Below are 17135 nucleotides of genomic sequence, written 5' to 3'. Positions count from 1 at the left end.
GACAGTGCTGGTATCCACGACTGACCACAACCCCTTAACAACACCAACCACTGCATTATAAAATAATCCCATAAATAATTGTGCACCACTCAACAATTGGTCACATGCTCTGGCCTCAAATATACACGTGTTTACATTGTTGCCTTAATCTGCTGAAATCAAGAGGGAAGATGCTTGTGTTTCGCCTCCTTAACTGTTAAACCAATGTCCATTTTTCTTTAGAGTCCCATCCCACTTCATTCCTATTATTGCCGCTGAAGCGTGAGTGCTTGTGAAGAATTCATGGATCTCTCACTGCCCCCTAGTGAACGGATTTACAGTGATTTTTAGTTAATGTTGGCATCCCAGAACCAATTATCAAGTCATGCAAAATGAATTTAGATCAGGTCACTGATCTCTTCTCAAGCAGGGTCAATACTCACACAAGCATGTTGAATATGACATCTGATATTATGAGAGACACACAAGATGGACTTTGTGCATTGGGAATGCTAGAAAGCTGAGAGCTCATCCATCTCCAGAACAACAAAGAAAAATTAAATTCAGAGCTGATTATATTGTGGAATTCCAGTCTGTTATAAATGGAGTAGCAAATAGTGTTCTTGGTCAAGGCATTTGCATCTTATCGATATACTTTTAGAACATGTGATAGTTGTCTTCTAGCGTGTTTATGATATTTGATTTAAAATTATCGAAATTAATAAGTCATCTGTCTTATTTCAACTGAACAATTGTTAATAGCCCACTAGTTTCAATGTGTGAGCTCCAACAGAGCAGTTGGTATTTTTTTGGAGGAAAAATTAACTATTGAGGAGATGAAAAACTGAATTGAATTGATCTCTTCTAAAAAAACACTTTTATAAGAGAGCTGATCTTTGATTTAACTTTTTTGCTTAAATTGTCTTTTTATTTATTGTATAGAATGTCTTTGATCTTTTTAATTCTGTTTTCACAAATCATTGTTTTATTTTTGACAGACTGGTTGTCATCTGTTTTATTAAAATCTTACCATTTCATAATTTGTCGATTTCATTTTTTTTTGTTCTTGCTTTTGTGAGGCACTTTGCAACTTGTAAAGTGCTATAATTAAAACGTGTAATTATCATTTCAATGTTGAAAGTGTGGCATGTACAACAGTTTTTCATTCATGATATTCCGTGGCATTTGTATTATTATTAATATGGCCTATTAGACTATATCATAATTATAATATAGCTTCATAACATTCATTGATGGTGAACTGTTATAGGCTGAATAGACTTAAGAGCTCAAGTTTCTTACAATTGTTGCTTTTCAGTGGCATTGAGTGAAAACTGGGTGAAGTTCAGCCCATAGATATAAGATCAATATTAGAAGGTGCTGCTCATAAATCATCGGAGGGCCACGGCATGCGGACATGCGCACCACTGACAGCGTCGCTCGAGCCGATTTAAACAACTTCCTGGTCCGGGAAAATCTGACATTATCGCGACAGTCTGTTCGTATGCAGCTCAGCGACAAGGGGCCTGGCGCTGGAATGCGAAACCATAACTTATTTAGTCAAAACAAATCGTTGACGAACTTCAGCGTACCGTTTCAGAAACACCACAGGACTCGGCTGTCGTCCGAGACATGAGGGAGACTCCCAACGTACGGTGAGTTTTTATAAAGCCACCAGTGGGCTAACGCTAACTTTAGCGGGGTTAGCTAGCTAATCCATCAACACTAGTGACAGCTGACCAGCTAAGCGTTAGCACAGCTAGCCGGCAGGCAGTTGACGAGTTGAGCTAATCTCGTTTTAAACGGGTGACTTTTTAGTTGCGGGAACATCGACACATGTCCCGGGAAGGGCAATGTTTCCTGTCGTAGCCGCACAGCACTCCGGTGTGGACGTGTGTTTGAGTGACGCGCGGAGGCTAACAGATGCTCAGGACGAGCCTGCTAGCTAGCGATGGTATGTCGTCGTTGCTTGGTGCAACCGACTGGCTAAACAAACAACAACAGACTGACAGGCACCGTGCTGACGCTCCTGTGCTAATGTGAATGAATGCCAGTAACGCTGGTGTGTTTCTCTCTGTGATCGTGGGTTTATGTTCGGACTTGTTCACCTCTCCTGGTCGATACATTATGCTCTCTTTGAAAAGTCAGGTTGACATGCCTCATATAGACTATTAAATGGATTTTATGTGTCCGCTGTAATCACTGCTGACACATCGGGTGTGCGACAGACAGACACTGCTTAATGGGATTATTTCGAGCACTCCCTGGACGTTTGAGTTTTGACTTCAGTTGTGTCTGTCATCTTTGCATCTTCAGGGTATGAGACGCGATCAGTTATTTCAACATTTGCAGCTTGGGGCTCGTTGACTCTCTGTGTTGGCTCAGGATGGCACAGGGAGGCTCTCAGCTGGACTACCACATCCTGCAGGACCTCAAGCAGCGTTTCCCAGAGATCCCAGAGGGTGTAGTTTCACAGTGCCTTCTGCAGGTATATACACACACACACACATACACACACTGTTTTTACTCTCAAAAGCTGTGCCGTGTTTACTTGGAAGAAGGTATTATGTGTGCACTACCTGATAACCAACCTCTACTAATATCCATTTATGATGCAGCCATATGATCCACACTGCATGACTGACAATGTTCTCTATTGCCTTCTCAGAACAACAATAACCTGGATCTTTGCTGTCACCTGCTGGCTCAGGAGAGTAACAGATACCTGTATGGAGAGTTCCATCACAGTCCAGAGGAAGGGCGACTTAGTCGAAACCACATGCTACACATTAGCCTAGGATACCCAGGCTCAGAGGCAGGCAAGGCAAATGGAGGAGCAGCAGGACGCTCCCTTGTGCACAGCAACAGTGACAGTCACATCGAACCCCAGCGGCCCAGCTATCCTGAGTCACTGTCGGCCCCCGCCACCATGGCCCCCTCCGTGGGTTACAATCCTTTCTTCATGAACGATCAGAGCCGCTCAGCTAGCACTCCCACTCCTCCACCCACAATGCAGGGAATGTCTCCCACATACTCCCCAATCCCACGTTACACTATGAACCCTATAACAGTCACACTTTCGCAAAGTAGTATACCCAATGTCCCGCAAGCTCTGCAGATTCCCCCTGGGCATTACGCTAACAGCACCAACGCCACCTTGTATATTCGACCCTCACCTTCCCAGAGCCCACAGCCAGCACCCTGGTCCTCCTCAGGGGTGCCTGTGTATCAGCATCAGCAGTCCCCCTACAATACTCCCACATATGGCTCGCCTTACAGCTCCCCACAGCATCAGGTCCAGCCCCAACCACAGCCCCAGCCCCAACCACAGCACCAGCAATATGTCTTCCTCCCTATTAGCTCCCCAACCCTTCCCAGCATGCCCTACCATCACCAGCAACAGCCAGCTGTGTACAGGCCCTACCACACAAAAAGCTCCCTGAAGAACCAGATAGAGATTACCCTGGAGGGTCCACGACCTCGCAGCAACTCACCTGTGCACACACCCCACCCCCAGGGAGCGCTTTATATGGCCACCAGCCCTTCGCCCAGCTCCCCTTCGAGGGGCATCACTATGAGTGGACCTTCAGGGCCGGCATCCTTCCACCCTGGGATGTACCTGCAGCATCAGGGCCCTACAAGGCCTCGGCCTGCCTCCTCTCCTCAACCGGGCCAGTCAGCGTACACCTTCAAAATCAAAGTTTCCCCAGGTGGCCAGGCCCAGAGGTCACTCAGCTCACCTCCTGTGGCCGAAGCTGAGTCTCTTCTCAACATAGTAGACCAAGGGGAACACAACGCTGCCCCTGCACCCATCCTGCCCATCTCTGCTCTGCCAGGGAACATTGTCAGTCAGTTTCAACACATGCCACGACGTTCAAGCTCAGGCTCTGATGACTATGCCTACACACAAGGTAAGACATCATTTTTCTATCTATTACTCTGCAAATGATGTTTTTCAGCTGGAGTTGAGTTGTGATTTCTAAAATACATGAATCCTAGACCAAAGCTTGTAGTCTGAGAGTAGCTGACTTTATACTGGTTTATTAGTTGCTTGTCATACTCGTATATCTGTGTACAGTTACTAATAAGATTTTTTTAAATGTCTATGTTCACTCTACTGATTCTTTTTGTGCAACATTTTTGAAGTGTAGCACATTTCACATTTTGGATGGTATGGAGCTGAAGATCGACCTTCTTATTCAGTTATATGCTGCATCTTTGTGGGCTTTCCATGGATAGAAGGTGTTGCTACCGTAATTGGCAGTAGTCCTCATATCTTGTGTTTCATGTCTTTGTTTTGAAATGTTATTTTTTGGTTTAAAACTATTAGTGTTGATTTAGTGATAAATAGCTAGATTTGCAAAGGGTCTGATATGTATCATATTTTGGTCTTTCTTACCAGATGTGTACATTATGTAGTTTGTGGGACGGCTTTGTGTCCATTTATCCTCCTTTTGAACTGTTTTTGTAGTTTTGCTATACATACTGACAAACTGGTCGTCAGACTTCTTTTAAAAGTTAATAGAGAGCAAGCTGGCCTTTTTACTTCACAATATTGTCTGTTTGTTTAATGAGATGTTTATATTAGATTGTTCAGCTTTGATATCGATGTTGTGCTTGTATTTGGTATGGAGTAGAAACGGAGAACTAAAGTGAAAGAATGTTTTATAGAACATTTGATGTATTTTTTTTTCTTGAATTTCAAGCATTTTGTGTGTTTCCCTCTAGCTCTCCTGCTCCACCAGCGGGCAAGGATGGAGCGTCTCATGAAGGAGCTGCTGATGGAGAAGCAGAAACTAGACCACCTGAAGGCCGATGTCAACAACATGGAATATGACGCCCTTCAAAGACGCTTTCGAAGAGTCAACTCCACCAGTCTTATTCCCAGAGTAAGGACTGAACATGATTATTGTCTCCTTTACAAATTTATGACCCCACGAATCTTCTACTTTTTCACATGCTCACAAAAGGTGACCGTACAACAATAGCCTGTGAAGTTATTATTCTTTTGCATGTTCAGTTGAGTATAGCAGATGCATTGCTACTCACTGACAGGGTTTGAACCAGGCTGTGGACTTAGTCATGTGCTGTTCATAAAAAAAAATTAAAAAAACTTTACTTAATTTTTGTATTCCAGGTACAGCTGAAATGCCGCAATAATAAGACAAATTGCTGTATTGTATCATATCATACAGTGATGTTTCAAATAGTTTCTTACCTGTAAGAAGAAGTTTGAAAAGAGTGAAGCTGAATATTGTTTTTTTTATTTTTCTTTGGTCTAATGTAACTGGGTTGTGTGTTTGCACCGTCTGCAGCCTGAAGAGATGACCCGATTGCGGAGTCTGAACAGACAGCTTCAGATTGATATCGACTGTACCCTGAAGGAGACGGATCTACTGCAGTCTAGAGGTATACATACACACATGCCAACACACACAAATGCACATTGCTACACATAAACCTTTGAAGTGTTTCTCTGATTTATCTGAAAGCATTGATCTTGAAAGAGCCAAGCCCAGAAGCAGACAGAGTTGGGTCCAAAGTGATGGACGAGGCTCCATCACACTGCATACAGATGCAGCGTTCTAAAATGACCTACTGGTCCGTGACAGGACCCAGGCCCATCCAAGGTTGCCCCTCATTGGGCCCATGCACAGTGTTCGGCTGGTACGTGATCCTTGTTGATTACGTAATTGATAACAGCATTGCCTCAATATGCCCCTAATCACTGTGTGGAAATGAGTTGCAGTGCTTTATATCTACCAGGAGTGGTGTTTTTGGAAGCTGAAATGGTCCAGTTTGCTTGAAATCAGCTCAGTGTCACTGAACACTTATCTCGTGGTCCTCCTGGACATTTCATGGAGCATTCTTCAACTTTGTTTCAGACTTCCAAATGCCCTTTGGCAAACACTGGCTGAGACGTCATGCATGCAAGTTTTTCACACTGGCTTTCTCTTTGCCACTCTTCCATAAAGCGGTGAATGGTGAAGCACCCGGGCGGCAGTTTTTATGAATACAATGTCTCTCCTTAGAGAACGCTGATTTCCCTCACCAGTGCCCCTCTCACACACTTGTTTTTGAGGATGGCCTGAGGATGGCTGCAAAATACTTGGATTTTCTGGTCAGCCCCCTTTTTTTTTTTTACCAGTTTAAGCGTATGCTTCTTACCGGTTAAAGCGTATGCTTTTGGTTGCATTGTTTCAAGGAATTTCTGTTGGTCTGTGTGGTCTTTACATCTTCGCATTCATCCGATCTACTGCACACTTCGCGGGTGTATTGGTGGGGACCAAAGGACCTGCAGTGTTGAAGTTGGTGCAATTTGGACAAGCAAGGTTCAATATTTATAAACTTTGAATAAACACCCGATAGCGCTCTGTGCAGCAGCGGGGGAGGAGTATGTTGTCAACAGCTGGCCTTTGTAATGTGCAGCTAATTGACTGCAGTCTCCTTTGCTGCTGGATGTGCTAATGTTACAACCAATCTCTCTTCACCAAGCAATTGCCTCGTTATGAACGGGGAAAGGCTCTAATTTCTTTAATTGTTAAGCCATGCTTGTAATGTAATGCATGTTTTAAAATGAGGTATCATACTAGTTACACAGGTGTACGCAACTATTTATTACTGTTCCTTTATTACGTTTCATGTTGTTGTGTATATAAATACTTTTATTATTATTATATTTTGGGACTTTTTTTTGGTCTTTGTTGGGACAAATGTAGAAGGTAATTTGTGTGAGGGATCTTTGCATGCCTCTTTGAGCCCAGCTTTCATCACAAAGCTCATTAAGCTAAAGAACTTTGCATGCAGAAAAAAAATCCATCCAGTTGCAAAAATAAATCAGAAAATTAAGTTAATCTGACTGCAAACCTGTAGCTAACAGGCCCATATTTCTTTCTTTTTCTTATGCTGCTATAAATAGGTATCTAAGCAAACAATAAAATCCTATGTTGATAATTGTGGTCATAAATCTATGTATAACTATATAAACACAAGAAAGAGTAAGCTTCCTTATCTTGTGGCCAAGTGAAGACATGCCAGAAAACAAGCTTGGCTTCATCTCCTTGCGAAATGCTGAAACTGTGAATACTGCTTGAATTGGCTTATTTATTGTAGCGTTGCCCTAGCGACGTTCAGACCTGGTTCAGATCAACTTAAGCGTGTCAATAACAAAACGCTAAGGGCTGCGTAGGTTGAGGCGTGTTGCTTCATGTGCCAGTGAGGCGCTGGAATACAACACAGGATGGTGAGTGTTAGATATCCATGAATCTTAAGCCGTTTATAATACTATGAGACAGGATTTTACAACTCCTGGAAAGTTATTGAAAGCATCAGCCATTGTACTAAACTCTGTCTTAAAGATCCTCAAGTAAACGGTAGGATTATGCTCTTCATGTTACAAAAGAAACCGGAATGTGCATGCAAGTGCATGTAACATCATAGTACGTAGCCAAATGATGTTTCATTACTAAGTTGCAAAAATTGCCTGTTGACCCTGCAGTCTTTTTTGTCTTGTGTTACACTGACTGAGGGGGCTTTATTGTTGGTCAGATCACAGCACTCTGTCCAACGAGTAGCTGGAAACCGGACGGTCCGACTGATTGGACTTGTTGGGATGGACACACTTCTAAATGCATGTCTGGTTTCTGCTTTCCTCCACAGGGAAGTTTGACCCAAAAGCAATAAACAACTTTTATGACAACATTCAGCCCGGTCCGGTTGTGCCGCCCAAGCCTGGGAGGAAAGGTGAGAATTTTCCAGCACGATTTTCAGAATATTAAAGTTGAGACATTTTCATAAGCGCGTCCAAAGAAAGAAAATGTATACAAATCTTCTACAGGTAGTAATAATGATACGTCAATATTGTTGCCAAAATGCAGATTTGAGTTTTAGTGCAAAAACATTCAGGCCCTTCCTTACTCGCTCACAGTACTTCCAGCAAATTGAAGATTTGTGACATTTTTATTTGGCAACCAAGACTAAAAGCTGAAGTGAATTGGGTCTGTGTTGTTAACGTGGTCTCCACAAATGTGTTGGCATGGAAACTATTGCTGTTTAGTGAATGTCCTCGTTTTTCAACATTTATACTGAATGCTTGAATGCATGACAGCCATGGTTAAATCCAGCCCTGAGTTGATGATTTCTGCTTCGCTCTGTTTTTTTTTGTGAAAAGGGAATCAAGGCCCCAAGCCAGTCCCGGAGCCCCAGAGGGACGAGGACTTCGAAGGCGCCCAGTGGAACTGTGAAAGCTGCACCTTCCTCAACCACCCTGCCCTCAACCGCTGTGAACAGTGTGAGATGCCGCGTTACACCTGAGCTTAGCACTGCGCTGTATTGCCCATCCTTGCCCTATCCCTGACCAATCCTTGGATAGTATGAGCCCCACCCCTCAAAGCTGCAGAATCTTTCTAGAGGTCTGCCCCTGTCTATCAATATGTAAGCCTCTCTTACCTGCTGAGGGAGAGCCACTATCCCTCTCTGCCCACTTGTCCTGCTCCTATCTACTACTCCTGTGCACTTTGACCCCTTTTTTCAATTGGAGGATGATGATTCCTATTCAGGACAGTTGGAGACTCTTTTCATGGCAAGTGTATAAAAGAGGAAGGGACGCGCTGCGACTCTGGGCAGTTGGTGGTTCGGGGCTTCAGGAAGGTTGAAGCGATGGAGGAGGAGGAGGAGCTACGGTTTACCTGGAGCACATTCCACGCAGAAAGAGTGACTGCCCTGTTTATACTGCGCCCATTCCTGAACTCAAAATGGAGGCACTTCCACTTTAATCTAGGACCTGTAACTCTCACTCTGACAGTGGAACAATGAAAGCAATGGTATATACATTCTGACTAATGCGAAATGTAGACTGTACACTGTATCTGGCTCTGTATTAGAGCTCATGTCACTGAAAGAAGAACACTAAAGACATTTGCATAGGAGTACTTTTATGCATATTATGACACCCTGTATTAAGTGTTCAGAAGATGTTGATTTCCTGTGCAAATGCCTCAACTTGCTGTACTTAATAAAGGAGCTGATTCTATGTGACTTGACCACGCACAGCTGGCATGTCTGCATAGTTTTTTTTATAATAATTCACAGATGCCCCTTTTTCCCCACATGAACCAAACACACGTTTTTTCCAGTACATGTTTATTAAGTAGTTAAACCAGTAATCCGAAACACAGCAGCAAACGGTAGTAACATGCACAGACACACTCACTCATTCACTTTCTCTAAAGTTGCAAGAGGAAGTTGGAGAAGTTTCTCACCACGTTTTGAAATGCGGTTTGAGTTATTACCAGTGCAGCTCTCCTGCTGCCACAGGTCTCACCTGTCGTGATGCCACTGTCCTTCAGGTTTTACACTTTCCATTTTCTGCTCGATTGATCCCATCGTCCTCATAACACAAATCATGCACAGCATATTTCACGCCAGCATCTCCTAAAGTTCTTCAACAAGAACCTAAATGTGGATGGATGCAAAAACTAAGTCTACAGACTTTTTTTCAATAACTACAATCCATTTAAGCTACAGCTGAATTGTGTTGTGGTGTTCTTATGGATGCTTCTACTGCTGGGTGCATTCCCTTTCCCTACAGGGAGTGAAGATATGGAGGCATCACATGAGGGAGGTGTGTGTGTGAGCACATGCTGGGTCGTATGATCATGGAGATATGACACACTCGGCATACATGGTCATTTGCCATCTTCCTTCCCACTGGTCTTCTTGCAGTAAATATTACCTTTTATGCTTATTGCACATACTTGCATGTAGCACAACCATGTTATCAAAAAGCAGGTATAACTTGGGTTATGTTGCACGTTTATATTAGCAGTCAGGCTTCACCGCTCTGCTCTTCATTAACCAGTAAATGTTTGTCTCACCAGTATGTTAACGTTTGGATGTGGCTGTTGAATGTTTCTACTGTCTTAGGTAGCTTCTGTTTATAAACAGTATCTCTGAAGATTTTAATACACTCGGATATGACAAGAGAAAATGAAGACACGTATTTGGAGCCTCATGACATGCTTCCACTAATCTATTACACTCTACTGGAGGAAGAAGGCAATGCCAAGTTCCAGTGGTAGTGTAACGGGAAATGTAGCATTTCCTGAGATGTGCCTTGTCTTCCTCACTTTGTCTTCCTCGGGATATCACTTCAACAGGCCTCCTTGGGTCCGTTACTTCCTTGATTGGCCCGGGTTTACGTCATGCTCTGCTCTGAATGGTTATACCACCAAGTCGTCCTGGTATGTGGTTTATAAATCCATCTGTTCCCCTCTAGATTTTCTGGCCAAATGTAAGACCTACTGGAGTTCCACTTAAAGGGGACACACGGTTATCCGAGGACTGCAATTCTCTCCCAAATTAAACTCGCTGGGTCGGATTTATTTTCCCCACTTGGTTTGCTGCCAAACGTTCTGAGAGAGCACGGGGCTTCAGTCCAATGAGTGAGAATATTCTTTGAGACAATAAGTTCACAGTATCAAATGAAAGCTAATTTATAGTCCTGAAACTACCAATAAGCGTTTGTATGTCCTGTTTTTCTTGTCTGTGGATGTGCACTGTGTAACGGACTGAAGGTTCCTATTACTGAAAGGACACCGGGGGAAACAGTCTCAATTTCTCCTCTTGTCTCACACATTTTAGTAGTAGTCTTCATAGTTTTTGGGGTTGAGGCAATAGAGGATGGCTCCTCCGAAGGAGAAGATGGTGGATCCCCAGGCCAGGCCGTAGCCCCAGTTAAACTCGTGGTACACCCTCAGAGTGATCGTCTCTATGAACTTGATGGGAAAGAGGACCAAGCTGCACACCTGGAGCACCACTGCAGAGGAAAACGGGAAAGAGAAAGTACTAATGTTATATATTATATAGATAATTATAGTGTGTGTATATATATATATATATATATATATATATATATATATATATATTTAAAACAATGACCAGCTTCCATAAACTGGAAGGAGATAGATACAGGGCACTCCAAAATCCCATATTGAAATAATGAATGGTTTGAATGCCTTGCCCTTGGATCTGTCCCCGGCCGCTATAATAGATGTCGATTGTTTTGGAAGCTGGACAGTCATTGTTTTGTAAACTGTCTTTCAGCTCTTCCTTAATGTTTTTTTGTTTGTTTTTGGTGACAGAGTGTCTTTACCTACCTGCGGAGAACAGCATGACGGCCACTGACTTGTAGCAGCGACTCCTGGAGCCAGAGCACAGGGAGATCAGCGCCACGAGGAAAGAGAGCAGCGTGAGGGCCGACCCCCCCAACAGCAAGGCCAGTGTGGCGATCTGCCAGTCTGAGACAAACACACACACAGGGACAGAGAGGAAGGAGGCGTTATGGGAGGAAAAGGCATGAAGTCACGCTGAGACAGAGTGACATAGGTATAGCTAAAAGGAGGTTACTCTGGAGAGCCGTGTCTGCGCCGCTGACAGGAGGGAGGGAAGTGGAGCGATGAGGAGAGACGGAAGGACAGAACGAGTCACAGGCCGTGTTGGTGAGCTACAGTTGCACTGCCATGCTCGTTCTTACACAAGAGAAAAATGATTCCACTCACGAACATTTGTGGTGATTTACCGCAGCGTAAACAGTGGCTCGGAGGTCGAGACAACTCCTCGTGCGTATTCTGAGAAGCTGCTGATGGCTCATCGTGTTTTGATGTGAGCCACTGGGGATCCATAGCCAAGAAGAAGAATGTGAACCATGCAGCGAATAACCCTCGAACCGACCACAGCAGTTTCTGGCTGACAAGAAACAAACAAACGCACACATGCCTGGCTACGCACGGATATCAGTGGGTTCAGTAATGGATCCCGGTGCAGCAGAAAGGCTTCTGGGAGGGTAATAAGTACCAGATAATGAGTATCCCTCCCTCCTGGCTCATGCCAGCTCAGCAGCATTCTCAGCATTTCATTCAGATTTACTCCAAAAACACTCAAGTGGAAATAACTGCAATTTCCCTTTTCTATCCTTGTCGGAATGCCAAAGCAGAAACAAAAAACCTGATCAAATTGGAAATGTGTCTTTCAAAAAACAAACATTATGGTATACATTTTTTTTAAAAGCACTTCAGCAGAAGAGAGTTTACGAGACTTAATTAGCCAAGGGACTTTAACTGAGGACTGTTGAGAGACAAACTATGTATTATTGTTTCCAGATTAAGGGTCTCTTTCGTAGTTTTACTGTGTACTTGTGGAAACAGGAGGTCCATTTGTAAACAGGCAGAGGATATTATGATAAGGCATTTGATTACACAGGAGGAAATCATTTATAGAACAGGGGGTGGGGAAAAATAACATCAAAGCATAAAGAGGGTTGAGCCCTGCATAAGTGTTTCAATATTACAGTGGGTGTAAACATTTAAACTGAAATATTGTAGTCTAGAGTATGTTTTGCCTTTTTTTTAATATTGTAGGGAGCCCAGGAAATAAAAATGATGAAGCGTTGCCAAGAATATTTCCTTTCTGTTGAGGCAGAAAATCATTAAAACGTTCACCAGCGGAGAGAAAGTGACGGGACATAAGCTGCTTAAAATATAGTTCCCGCTCTTGTTGGAGGGAAACTTTATTTCAGGGGCCAAGCAGCTCAAATATAAACAAAGATCAACTACTTCTGACCAAATATGGTTCAGGATTTAGAGTTTAAAAATGGGCCCTGTCACCACAGGATGTTGGAAAAAGTCCACAAAAAGCAGAGCACCCGCTCCGTCCAGCCTTCTGCTTGCACAACACGAGGCCCCCTTGACTTTCTCTGCTCCTGCCTCACTGGTTCCCTCTCAGCAAAGGGCCACGGTGACTTGACCTGTAGTTGACAAAGCCTTTCATTGGGGAGGGGATATCTTCTCTCTGTCAGTTTGGTGCCTTCAGCCCAGCCAGCCTTATCAGTGCGCTTGTGAAAACAGCAGGATGCAGAAAGTCATCTCATCTCAGATTTGGAACAGACGTCGTACTCTGTGCAAGAAACACAGCCAACAGTCAGAGTGCTTAAAGGCTTTGACGAGCAGGAGGCGCCAAACTATTAATCTGAGCCCAGCATGATGACAGATGGAAAAGGAGATACAGTACATAAGATCCAATCGGAGCATTAATTATGGTCACTGCTTTGGTTTTAATCGAAAGAATCCTTCAGGGGCCACATTCTGTTTCTTTGTCTGTGACGGTGGTGGAAGATCTGTGTCACAAAAGAGCCTTGAGTGTCTCTTGCTGTCACACACACTCAGTCTCACTCTCTCAAGGAAGCAGGATGGAGACATTAAGAAGCAGGAAGATCATCAACCACAGAGGTCCCTGATTCAAAACCCCAGCTTCCGTGAGCTGAACCTTTACAAGCTTAACAAGCTCTCTGTATCCAACATTTTGATGTGACCTCCCTCAAAGACAACACAGCCACCCAAATACTGTCTGGATAAGGTATTGCATTATTAATATGCTTTGGCATCACTGCGTCTGACTGAGCTTGGCTCGCTAGCACACTGGCTCCACATTTGTCGCTTCATCTCGCACCGACCTGGCATCCACACACACACTGCTCTCTTGCACGGCCGTTCCACATTCCTGGCCCTGTAAAGTCTGTATCTTTTATACTTGACTTCTGATCCTCTGCCTAAGTGTGTATGTGTCAGAAGAAATAACTAAAAGAGAGGAGGCGTTGTTATTTGTTTCTGTATAGTTCAAACCCTTCATGAGCATGTAACAAGGCAATATCTCACGTCTGCTTTCTAATTCACGCTGCATATTATTTTATCCAGAGACACACATGCAGGCCTTGCAGAAAAAGCACAAAACATCTGAGCGACCAGCTGGTGTTTCCGACTAACAGGATTTATTTTTATTATTATTATTATTTATTTAATGCATGACACTGAGGAAATACTGGGGGGCTGGTAAAGGGAGTAGAAACTGATTACTGGGATTCAAATCAATAAGCCTAGCCAAGCACAGGCCTGAGGAAATGGGCAGTTTGCTGTGTGCATTTACCCTGTGTGGTATGCTGCTGCTGAGAGCTGACACGGAGACTGCATGTCTTTATATGGCACCAAAGTGCACTTTGTCTGCGCTGACAGTGGAGAATCGGGGCCAACGTGACCCACAGTTACTCATCTCTCAGACAGAAAGAAAACATTTTGTCAGACTAACAAAAACACAATTCACCACTCAGCACACAGGAGGGGGTCAGACGCAGCAAAAATGTATATAGGAGCACATCGAGAGGCACAGGACAATAATGAAGGCAGCTGTAGTCAGGAGTGTGAAATATATCTACAATTTACGTTTTAAGAATATCATTTAGACAATGTTTATGCTCATAGAAATCCTTTATATGATTAATAAAACTATATTATAGTTGAATTACAGTGCAGTCACAAGAACACACAAAACATTGCTATAAGTAGTGTTTGTATTGGACTGGATTAAACTGTAAAGTGTTTCTGTTATATTATCCACTTTACATTTCAATGTAACCTATTGTATTACAGCAATACCACAAACTGTGGCCTAAAAACATGCCAGAGGTGAATCATCCTCAAAACAAAATTAACATAGAAAATTGCAGGGATGTGTGTATTTGATCACATTGGATTTTAGTTGTCAGAACAAAGCAATAAGACATGTTTCCCTAAAATCATGATTGATTTGTGGTGATGTCCATATAGTGACTTATTCTCAATCACATTTTTAGCCCTGAATGACCAGCTGTGATGGAAATATGAAATGCTTCCCGAAAAAAAACCTTGATGGGGACCTTGAAGTTTCCTTAATAGAGGGAAATCCCCATTTCTGCAGTGATTCTCTTGTTTCCCTGGTTACTAATCTCCAGGCATCTAGATCTCTGGGGAGTTCTCTGCTCTGAGTTGCCCTCACTCCTTGGCCGGTGCAGAAACCCACACAAAGGCTCATTTTGTGAACAACAAAAGGCCAAACGAAACCCCAGCTGGACTGCTCCTGGCTAGGCAAAATTCCCACATCATTCAGTGGAGAACTAGGCAAATGTTTTAGAAGAAAAGTTAACTAACCGACAAAGAAAAACCAAAGATGTCTCACTCATTAAACTTTGACAAACTTTTTTTCTAACACTTTTCTTTTTTAAATTTCCCATGGAAGGCAGCAATGTGCCGTATTGTTCACCATCCTATTTAATTTAGAAAAGTTCTGCAGTTTAAATTAACCAGGCAATTGCTAATTAGAAAGTAATTAACATGTAGCACTCTCTTGGGTGATGTTTTATAATTCTCACCCACAGAATAGATTGGTTCAGCAGTGCACTTGTCTGCGGGGACCCTTTGTTATCCCTGAACGCTGAGCATCTGATTGGAACATGAACGCGGTCTGCTCCCCGAAATCTGCTTTTTCAAAAGTAAAACATTCCTGAAACTACAACAGGCACTGGTTTGAAACTATTAAAAAAACAACATGGTGGCGCATCCCTCCATCAGCTACAATAAGCCCGGGTGGAGGCACATGAGCGTCGGTCTCACCGGTGACCAGCGTGCTGTTGCAGGACCACTCCGCGGAGCTGACGGGCTTCCAGCAGGACACCCACATGGACAGGTAGTACTGGTCGTCCGCCGTGACCCACGCCGGGCTCAACACGGCCCCGGCATCCAGGCACAAGGCGAGAAAGACGCACACCAGTCCCACCAACTTCAGGGGCGTCCACGCAGACACCCGGACCTCCTCTGTGCCGCTCACGGATGAAGCCATTATTTAAAGTATATTACTCATTTAAAAAAAAGAAGAAGTAGAAGCAGGAGTCTGTTTTGGGGTCTGTGTCAGTTTCAAGTTGTGGTTGTCCCCCTGCCCGTGCCCGTGTTCTGGGTAGCAGGATGGGGAGCTGTCGCTCACTCCGCGTCCCGAGTCCAGAGGACGCTGCTGCGGCTGCTGTGACCAGCGCTCTGTGCACCGACCAGCTGCAGCCCTCAGAAATAACACCGGGCTGCACCTGCTGGGTCCTAGTGCCGAGCATCAAGAACTACACCCACTCTCTCTCTCTCTCTCTCTCTCTCTCTCTCTCTCTCTCTCTCTCTCTCTCTCTCTCTCTCTCTCTCTCTCTCTCTCTCTCTCTCTCTCTCTCTCTCTCTCTCTCTCTCTCTCTCTCTCTCTCTCTCTCCCCCTCCCCCTGTTAGTCCTCATATGCGTTAAAGGGGTTTCGGTCAGACGATGTCGTATATGTGTACGGATTGTTATTTTGGTCTATACAAAATAAATTGAATTGAATTGAATGTAGAAGTGAAAACAAACAGTAAGCATTCAAAACAGAAGTCCGTTATGATTGGTGGTGTATTTCAATTTTGAATCTTGACAACCGTGATGGGAGTGAAATGTTTTATAGTCAATTTCTTTATTAGTGCTGGTTCCACAACTTTCAACAAGACTCAGTAGACCGGAATTTAACATAAATGTAAATGTAAAATCGGTTTTAAGACAATTAATTTAAATTGGTTTTCTCATCTAACTTATGTTCAATATGGTTACACTTTTGTTTTGGTGGATTCACCTTTTAACGTCCCTGCTTTTCTCTTGCAACGCACTTTACCCTTTTTCGGTTGATATTTTGTTTGACATCCCATTTTCTCTGTCTCACACGCACACGCACGCACATACACTCTCACACACACACACACACACACACACTGTGCTAAGGGAAGCTTACACAGCTAATTTTTTCTCTGATTGAACTTAGCTAATCCTTTGGCCTGAGGGAAGAATCCTGCAGTTAATTCATATTGATTAACTCACATACTCGCACAGCGATATACACACACACACACACACACACACACATGTAAGCACATTTACTTTATAGTTATTTAAACAGAAATGCAACAACAACATATGTGTTAGACTCCTTGTTAATTGTACGTTTTAGCTACTAAGTTCAATTTCAGGAACCAAATGGACTTGTATTACTTCTTTTATACGGTATACATTATAACCAAAATATCTCTCTTTCACAGCAGTTTTGATTTTACTATGTTGTTGTGTGCGTGTGTCTTGGAGTTGGAGGAGTGTAGGTCAACTGTTACTGGCGGCAGAGTCTTTCAACATCATTACTGATGATTACAGATTGTAATCAGTAGAGTCTGTGAGTAAAAACACAGTCCTCACATCAGCGTTAAAATAGCATTACTGCTGTCTATGCACAGTTCACATATTTG

The 17135-nt window shown here is 43.4% G+C and overlaps 2 protein-coding genes across 5 annotated transcripts; one reads left to right on the top strand and one right to left on the bottom strand.

Annotated features, from left to right (window-relative positions):
- Window positions 1-1412: 1412 nt before the first annotated feature.
- tab3 (TGF-beta activated kinase 1 (MAP3K7) binding protein 3) lies at window positions 1413-9029 on the top strand. Of its 4 annotated transcripts, XR_004609361.1 has the most exons (8): window positions 1413-1634; window positions 2296-2467; window positions 2648-3890; window positions 4708-4868; window positions 5295-5388; window positions 5472-5646; window positions 7639-7722; window positions 8150-8190. XR_004609361.1 is itself a non-coding variant. In XM_034530539.1 (7 exons), coding segments are annotated over exons 2-7 (1776 nt in total). In that variant the 5' UTR covers window positions 1413-1634; window positions 2296-2365; the 3' UTR covers window positions 5866-7625. The 4 variants fall into 4 exon arrangements, 3 of the variants coding, with proteins under 3 accessions (XP_034386430.1, XP_034386429.1, XP_034386428.1); XM_034530539.1 differs by lacking the exons at window positions 7639-7722; window positions 8150-8190 and adding an exon at window positions 5865-7625; XM_034530538.1 differs by lacking the exon at window positions 5472-5646 and having other exon boundaries at window positions 1415-1629; window positions 8150-9029.
- Window positions 9030-9109: 80 nt separating this feature from the next.
- Window positions 9110-15901, bottom strand: tmem47 (transmembrane protein 47). The gene is made up of 3 exons (XM_034530540.1): window positions 15456-15901; window positions 11136-11276; window positions 9110-10795 (listed from the first exon to the last, which is right to left on the bottom strand). The coding sequence occupies exons 1-3, from the start codon at window positions 15679-15681 to the stop codon at window positions 10617-10619; spliced, it is 546 nt and encodes a 181-aa protein (XP_034386431.1). The 5' UTR covers window positions 15682-15901; the 3' UTR covers window positions 9110-10616.
- Between the last annotated feature and the right edge of the window lie 1234 nt (window positions 15902-17135).

This window comes from Cyclopterus lumpus, chromosome 4 (assembly GCF_009769545.1).
Source record: "Cyclopterus lumpus isolate fCycLum1 chromosome 4, fCycLum1.pri, whole genome shotgun sequence".
In the NCBI taxonomy this organism is placed as follows: domain Eukaryota; kingdom Metazoa; phylum Chordata; class Actinopteri; order Perciformes; family Cyclopteridae; genus Cyclopterus; species Cyclopterus lumpus.
The sequence above is the reverse complement of the archived record's forward strand: the minus strand, read 5'-3'. Positions and strand labels throughout refer to the sequence as shown.